Source organism: Chrysemys picta, chromosome 1 (genome assembly GCF_011386835.1).
Source record: "Chrysemys picta bellii isolate R12L10 chromosome 1, ASM1138683v2, whole genome shotgun sequence".
Lineage (NCBI taxonomy): Eukaryota > Metazoa > Chordata > Testudines > Emydidae > Chrysemys > Chrysemys picta.
In genome coordinates, this window is record NC_088791.1 from 263,970,947 (window position 1) to 263,979,408 (window position 8,462).

The following is an 8,462-nucleotide window of genomic DNA, read 5'->3' on the forward strand; positions in this document are numbered from 1 at the left end:
AACCTTTTAAATTGGTTTGCTTTTATAAGACAGAGATGTAGTCTGAGATTGAATGCTCAATTATAGTGAATTCCTATTGCATTATTTACATTGTATCAACTTTTTATCATCCTTTATCATCTAAAATCAAATATGAAATGAGCCTATTAAAGGCAGAATAAATTACCAGAACGACACTTAATGTTATACTATAATAATATAACATTTTCAGTAAAGCAATTTCCCTTTAATTTTAAATTAATACTTTATTGTCCTGTCATATTGATGTTAATTACTGTCAGATCTGTATTGCGACACAGATTCATATAACTGAGGAAAGTTGACAGCATGCTAAAAAAAACCATTCTATCTAGAGATGCTTTGCAAAGCAATACATTGTGTGGAAGCAGAGAAAAGAACTGACAGAAGGAAACTGCAATGCATGACGTTTGTTAGCAAGAGTCAGGCTAACTGTAACCCTGTTAACGCGAGATTTGTAGAAGCGAGGATTGTGTGAGGCGGGTGAGAAAGAACTGTGTGAGAAGTCATGATGACCTCAGCATAGATAAAGTGTAGAAGACCTTGTGTAGATAAGGAATAGAAAATAATTGTATGTTGGCAAGAGTCAAAACAACTGAGGAAATGAGATATCAAGATGGCCTATGTATAAACAAAAATGCTGCTGTCCCTCATTATTTTTGTAATGAAAGGTATAAATGCTTGCTGTAATTAGTAACCGGGGAGAGACCTGTTCAGCTCTCCCTCTGCACATGTGAGAGTTAATAAACATCTGACTTGCTGTACCTAACAAAATAGTGAGAACTCCGTTTTTCTCCGACAATTTGGGGGCTCGTCCGGGATGGCAACGCCCACTGAGGCAACGGCAGCTGCTACGGATCGTTCCCCTTCGAACCCCATGGCGCCACAATAGAGGTAAGAGACCTTTTGAAATCTCTATTGGGGTGTCGGAGGAGGACTGTCCGTGGGGCCGTCTGCCCCTGTTGGGCTCACGCCATCCGAACTTATTGACTGTGCAGCAAGGTCAGATGCTGAGCGGCGTAATAGGGGAATTGTTTGCCGCCCCCTGTAAGCATATGCTAGGTGCATAGGGTTTGCACCTGTGTTGAGGGGTTGTTACCGCCTCAAGAGGGGTTTTTTACCGCCTCAAGTGATGCATCGAGGTACTTGGGAATAGTACCTGGAGGTACTCAGGAGTAGTACCTGGTATAAGGCCTTGGTGTGTGTGTGGTCTGTGTGTGTGTGTGTACACAGTGTGAATTGAGTGTTACCGGAAGACGCCCAGAGTACTCTGCGAAGTCTTTTGGCTCGTGACCAGAACTACTCTAACGCAAGCCCGGTAACTAGAGGATCTTTTAGGAGATCCGACCCATGTAGGTTGACTCGGCCTGGCATCGTCCGGCGAGGAGGCTACCTGGGTCTAGGAGTGTGTGCACCCATCTTCCCTCCCCTTTTCCTCTCCGTGTGAGCCACTGACAGTCTGACCATCTCACTGGATGCAACAGAGTAAGCGGCGCTTTCTCTCTGAGATTAGCCGACGCTCTTTGCTGAAGGGAGGTGTAAGGGGTCATGGCTATCCTCGTTAGTCACTCCTGTGTGAATACCCTGTAGGGAGAGTCCTTAGTTTATGAACCGCTAGCGCGGACAGGGCATCCTTCCCCTTTGAGTGTGTGATTGGAAAAATGGGTGGGGGACAGTCTAAGTCTTCCCTCTCACCCCCTAAGGGTACCCCAGCTTATTTTATGTACGTACATTATGGTACTAAAACCTGCAGGTATTTAGAGAATTGAAATCATTACACGCGTGAAAATTCATCTAAACAATGCCCACTAGAAGGTACCTTCAATCTAGATAAGATCATACATCTCAGAGGAGCTTTTAATCACCAAAAAGCCTCTGACACACAATGGGAGCAATTTGTCTATTGAGGAAAGGAACGGGTTAATTTGAAATTCAGCTTGGTCCAGAGATAAAGAGAAAGTTAATCTGCGTTCAAGGTCAAGAATCAATGCAGACCAGGCTAAGTACAAAGAAAAACTGCTTTCGGCCCCAGCTGACTGTGAAAAAATATAGACATAGTCAAACCAAAGGCAATACAAGTTACAGTGCTGAGATTACATTTGCAAAGCTTAACTGTCCAGTGAGATCCAACAGTCTGCCTTTGCGACCCTGGAGCCGGCGTGGTTTGGGGATGCTGAAGAAGCCACAGGCAGCCGGCCTGGACTGGAATCACTGAAAAGACGCCCAGGAGACCTCAGGGTGTAAAAGAACTGCCCTCCCAAGAGAGGAAGCAAGTTGGAGATTGCACAGCACCTTCTCTGAACGTTATACACAGACGTGGCCAGTCTGGACGTACGTGTGTGAGTATGAAAGTGTGCCTACTCTCAGCCGCAGTAAGTCTGAGAACCGGAGAGGGATTTAGCATTCCTCTTTCCACCCCGGCTGACCGGGAAGGGTGTCAGGTGGATCTACCCCAGTCGTAGCAGGACTGGGCAATAGAGAAGTTGGAGAAAAGGGAAGAGTTGTTTACTTGATAACTAGAATTGAGCAATTAAGAGCATAGATCATGAACCAGGCAGCAACTCAAACCTACGCCCAGGGCAAGTTGCAAGCCTTGAGACAGGACTTCCAGGCAGAAAAGGAAGCACTGGCTAAGCAAGTACCGGTCCTTCAGGGACTTGTCAGAATTTAACCATTTGTGTTTGCATATGCTGTAAGAGCAGTGTGATTGCCACAAGAGAAAATTGAATAGTTAAATGCCAATGGGTCATGCGTTTTGCCCAAGTGGCAAGCCTCACGAGGGAGGACTCGGGTAGCCTTGTGAGTAAGAATGTTTAAGAGAAGAGACCAGGAAGGGTGGGGGCTAGTTGAGAAGCCCACCCTCTTATCTAAATTGGTAGTGAAAAAGCTGGTGCCCATGGAAGGGACGGTTCAGCGAGAAAAGCAGGATCGGGCCCAAGCGGGCAGGCAATAGATAGAGAGATTGGAGAACAGGTTGGAAACTTTGAGGGCATAGTGGAAGGAAAGGAGTAAGTAATTATAAGCATGGGGGATTTCAAATCCCCAGGATAATAATTGAAATGGTAAAATGTGTGTAAGACAGAGTCTTTGTACCAAGGTGCAAGGCTCTCCTTTCTTCTGCTGAATAAAGCAACTCTTCCTTATCCCTGTCTGGCTGTTATTGGCTCTCAGCTAGGTGGACCCGATATTTTGGTGATAGTTACTGGCGACTCCGGTTAATGAATTTCTGTCTTATACATTTAGGTGTTAGGTGTGTGGACGGAACTGAGCCTCTCATTTGTAATTCCTCAGAGTGGAAGCCATCGCGTGCAATGAAGCTCTGAGGTTGAATTGGGATCCTTCTGTCCCGTCCCCTGTAGCGGTCAGTATTAGTAGAAATTCCTGTAATAGGATCCTATTAGGCCATAATTCCCTCTGTTCTCTGTGTAATTCTCTGTTAGAGTGTCAGCAGGCAGATGGGTGGGTCTCTGGTAAAACCCTCTAAGGATAGCCCTTTGAATTATATGTTAAGTAAATGGCTTTTACCCATTGTTCAGGAAAGAATAAAGATTTGAATTTGTTTTTGGGTAACAAAATAGCAGATAAAAGATCTGGTAAAAAGAGAGAGAAGGACAGTGCCCCTGGCTCTGTGTGGTCGAGCTGTCACTTTACTAGGGGTGCATGGAGATTTTGTAAGCACAAAAGAAACAGTTACACCTTGTGTAGAAATTGATGTGGCTAGTGTTGTGGAAATTGAATTGTGGATAGGATGTGCATTTTCCCCAGAACATGTGCAGTGTATATTGTAGCAGAGGTAAAAGAAATGCAAACCTACCAATATAGGTTGTGTTGTCTCTTTTCAGATCACTCGGTGTTTGAAAGCAGGAGTTAGAAGTAAAAGGCAATCAAAAGTCTGGGAAAGTTAATTGTGTCCCTTTTTACATAAGAATTTTTAAGCTGTGGATAGCTTTGAATCTGGAAGCAAGCCAGAAAGCATCTGTATTAATGCAATTTTCTAACTAATAAGGTAGAAGCCACTGAAACCTGGGCTGCCTATGAAACAAATACAAGGAAATATGGGATAATTCCTCTGTTTTGTCTAAAATCAACAAGAGTATGTGTATATAAAGGAAATATTTTAAGCAATGACTGACTACCCAGAAGGGGTAGACCTCTGTTCTTTTGTCTTTCAGATCATCAGAGAAAACGGATGCCAGCTGAACAGCATTCAATGTACCATGCATTTACTGGTACAATAGGAATTATTTTTGTGTTCTTTGTCCTGTCTTGTGGTGTTTGTCTTGTGGCCAAAATTGTTGGGTTTAATATTTTCATAAGACCGTCTAGTTCAAAATTAAATAGAAGGGTTAAATCAAAAAGCAGATACTTGTTTTTATTCAACTTGGAATACAAAAAGTGTTCGGATAAATCAGGAAAATGTGATATACTAAAGTCTAATACAGTTGCTTAAGTAAGAAAAAGAAACTTCATTGGCCAGATTTTTTTTTTTTTAATTGATAAAATTGTTGTTAAAATTTGCATACCAACAGTCTTTGGAAGCAAGGACATGGAAGGTTAACCCACTCCCCATATTGCCCATGGGATCCTTCTGGCTACTTCAGATTTCTAGCCAGAGGGCTGGGGAGGGAGGAAAGCTATTGGACACCTGAGGTTGTACCGAGTGGACTCCTCAAAAGTGGGTGTGCTTGTCCTGGTTTGTTGCTCCAAAGCTCTGTAATAAAGTTATTTTACTGGAAGGGTGTACATGGCATACATTGAATAATAAGACTAATGTACTGTATAATGGCAATGTGTATGTGTTCATTATTGGGAAAAGGTGTATGAGTGAAAAGTGGAAGTTTCCTTTGTAGGTTAAAAGAAGCCAAGAAGGGGAGAAGGAAAAAGAACAGAATGAGTTAACTGAGGAAAAATAGCTAGCAAGCTCAGTCCAAAGATAAGATGCTGGCACCATCCAAGGACACTGCCCACAGCTAAGACTTGGCTGATAGCCAAGAAAAGGGGGGCCTGAATGTGCCCAAGCAACTATGAGATCTGCAAAACACTGCCAGGCATTAATGAAATGTGTTAGGTTTCTTTTCTCACAGATAAAAGAAGTGCTACCCAAAGACCCTAGCAGCCCTGCCATTCATTGAAACAAGGAGACTGAGTCTATGTAAAGTCCATCAACGAAAGACTGCTTTGGCTCCACACTGGAAAGGCCCTTTCCAAGTCCTGTTAACCACCACCACCACTGTGAAGTGCCAAGGACTACCTGCCTGGACCCATGCTTCTCACTGTAAAAAGACCCCTCCACCTCGGGAGGACTCTCCGACTGATGATAAGCCTATTTCTCCTTCTAGCTCTGCTGTGTCTTCTGGACAGCAGGAAAAAGAAAGAAAGAAAAAAAAGACAAGGTGAAGTGCTAGTAACCTCTCCCTTGTCCACTGACAGACCTACTGTGCCTCTGGATTTTTCTAGAAGAAGCAAAACCATTACAGGGTGATGTGCTAGTAACCTCTCCCCTGTATGATGCTAAACCACACTGTTTCAGGAAAAGAGAAGAAGGAACACTTGCTTAATTGAAACCACAAAGTCCAGGGATTCCTGACTACAAGAGACATTAAGAACTGACCCTGGTGAAGAAACAAAGAATTATACACTGGCAGGAAGAAACTTGTGGGACCCATGCTTGGGAACGTGGTATTGATTGGATTTTGGGGTTTATTCTACAGGCTGCGCCCTGTGTTTTGGATAAGTCCTTCAGCATGTATTGCCCTCCCTAATTGGATTTTAAATGATAAGTACCAAAGGCACCTTGTTGCCATTGCCCCTGCCATCTCCTCCATTACACTATTACCCCTGTAACACATCCAAATACAGACAATGTCATATATTTGATAAAACCAATGACTAAGGCCTTCACACTTTAGTGATTTATTTAAATATTGTTTGAAAAAATATATTTTTAAGGTTCAGGATATCCCATATAAGCGAACAATTGAATGGATCAGTGGAGATAAAAGTATATGATATCACTACCATTGAACCCCAAGAATTTATAATTGCTCACAGGGGGCTGCCATTAGATTAGCACAACAGAGGGCTTGGGTTATTTCCTCTAGAAAGAAGAGAGACTTGACCGGATCCCTTTGGGATGGGGCCAGTAATGCAGCAGCAGTTTGGAATATTTTTAAGAACCAAGAACATGATGAGAAATTGGGCCAACTAGAGAAGGCCATAGGCCTTGTTTCTGGAGCACAACTAACCCAGATACAGGCTGGAGTTGGTGAGTTACATGTTATCTCCGCTCTTAGTTCTATGACCCAGAAGTTGCTGACAGAGATGGTATTGAATATCACTGAGGCTGGGAAGGCATTGCAGTGGGATCTAGCATGCTCAGAGATTCAGGATTTTTTGAATGACCAGCTAATGGCCATTCGGAATGATCTAGAGCACCAGGCTTGGCCCACTGCCCTTACAGACACGTCAGGAGTACCATCTGACCTGTGGCCATGGAGACATACTTGGAAACTTTCTGGGTGGAAGTGTGGACGTTCTCAGTGCTCCTTCCAAGCATATGGACCGGTACAGGGGGTGTGGGCTCCCACATACCGTATCCTGCCGGGTCCATGGGGAGGATGCATATGGGATTGGGTAATTCATCGAGACATCTGGGAAATTAGACCACCTGGTATGCCCAATCGATTTTTAGTTAGTGCTCCTAGGATTACACCTGACATTTGGATGGGGTTAGGTAACCTATGGACATTCTGGCCATTAGAACCCCCACAGCTTCAGTGTACACGTAAACTGAAGCCAGGAGAAGTTGTCACTGTCTATGACTACGTTTGCTGGGAGGGTAGGGGACAAGGAACTACCCTGACAGGACACTTACTCTTCCAAGCTAATGATAGCTGTGTGTATGTTAATGACACCATATCACAAGACATACATTTTAATCTCACTACCACTGCAGGCAATCATATCATTTACTGGCCTGCAGATAGAGTTTTTCAAGTAGCCCTTAGGTTCCAGATACCCTTTAATTGGACTAGCTTACTATCTGATAGATTTCAAAATTTGCTTTCATTGTTACCTGAGATCCAGAAAATCTCTGAGGTACAAGGGCAAATTCACATGCTTCAAAATGTATATCAAGTAGAAAAGTATGCCTTTCACACTGCTTATAGAGTATCTACCTTATGTACTAAATATGATGTATTGTGCTTTATGACAAAGGCTGTACAACAACCCCATTATAGTATTGCTATGGGAATGTTATTGCTTGTATTGTTATTAGTTAGTTTAGGATTATGTTATTGTTGTTGTAAAAGATGTAATAATAGTAATACCTTTCATGTTCATGCTAATCATGCATTGTCATTGCATCCAATCAAAACCCCTAAGGTTGAAGCATCTGATTTAGAATCAGAAGTCCAGGACTTGATGCAAATAGAGATTTGAGAATGTTTGTTGTACTAGAAGTACAAAAGGGGGGGTTGTGGAAGCAGAGAAAAGAACTGACAGAAGGAAACTGCAATGCATGACGTTTGTTAGCAAGAGTCAGGCTAACTGTAACCCTGTTAACGCGAGATTTGTAGAAGCGAGGATTGTGTGAGGCGGGTGAGAAAGAACTGTGTGAGAAGTCATGATGACCTCAGCATAGATAAAGTGTAGAAGACCTTGTGTAGATAAGGAATAGAAAATAATTGTATGTTGGCAAGAGTCAAAACAACTGAGGAAATGAGATATCAAGATGGCCTATGTATAAACAAAAATGCTGCTGTCCCTCATTATTTTTGTAATGAAAGGTATAAATGCTTGCTGTAATTAGTAACCGGGGAGAGACCTGTTCAGCTCTCCCTCTGCACATGTGAGAGTTAATAAACATCTGACTTGCTGTACCTAACAAAATAGTGAGAACTCCGTTTTTCTCCGACAATTGCATTGTACTAGACTGACTATACAGCTGCCATGCACTCAGTAGATGGGAATATTTTCACAGGGCCTGTTAATCTACATTGGTATTAATTGGGAGGAAAAAGTGTTGACCATGATAATGAGGATATATCAGACTCTTTTCAAAATAAAAGATTTTTCTCTAGGTTGTTTTTGTTGAGATCATCTCTGCCTGAACACCCAATGAAAAATTGGCAGTAAAAGAGTTTAATTGAAGCATTTATTTCTGTCTTGAAGTGAGAGGTCTAGTGGTGACATCAGTAAATGTGATCTGCACTAATTCCTTCCTCTCATAATCCTTTTACTCCCAATGTTTCCTCTGATGTGCAAGGTGTTTAGTTTCTGTGGCTTACTGAATCCTGTTGGACAATGAAAGGGTCAAGCAAGATCTTAGACATACCAGAGGCATCTGACATCTTGGAACAGAACTTCCCATTGTCAAAAATGTTTTCAGCGCAGCAGAGCCTCCAGGATGCCCTGTATGAATCAGTCCAGAAAGAAAATAT

At 42.6% G+C, this 8,462-nt stretch overlaps 1 protein-coding gene across 1 annotated transcript; it reads left to right on the plus strand.

The window, feature by feature from the left end:
• Nucleotides 1–374: 374 nt before the first annotated feature.
• On the plus strand, nt 375–7,793 carry LOC135980832 (uncharacterized). Its single transcript, XM_065581063.1, has 2 exons — nt 375–2,357; nt 4,869–7,793. The coding sequence occupies exon 2, from the start codon at nt 6,316–6,318 to the stop codon at nt 7,459–7,461; it is 1,146 nt and encodes a 381-aa protein (XP_065437135.1). The 5' UTR covers nt 375–2,357; nt 4,869–6,315; the 3' UTR covers nt 7,462–7,793.
• The last annotated feature ends 669 nt before the right edge of the window (nt 7,794–8,462 follow it).

What these genes read in the sequence shown, in the direction of transcription:
- LOC135980832 (XM_065581063.1), top strand. Translation starts at nt 6,316, where the DNA reads ATGACCCAGAAGTTGCTGACAGAGATGGTATTGAATATCACTGAGGCT.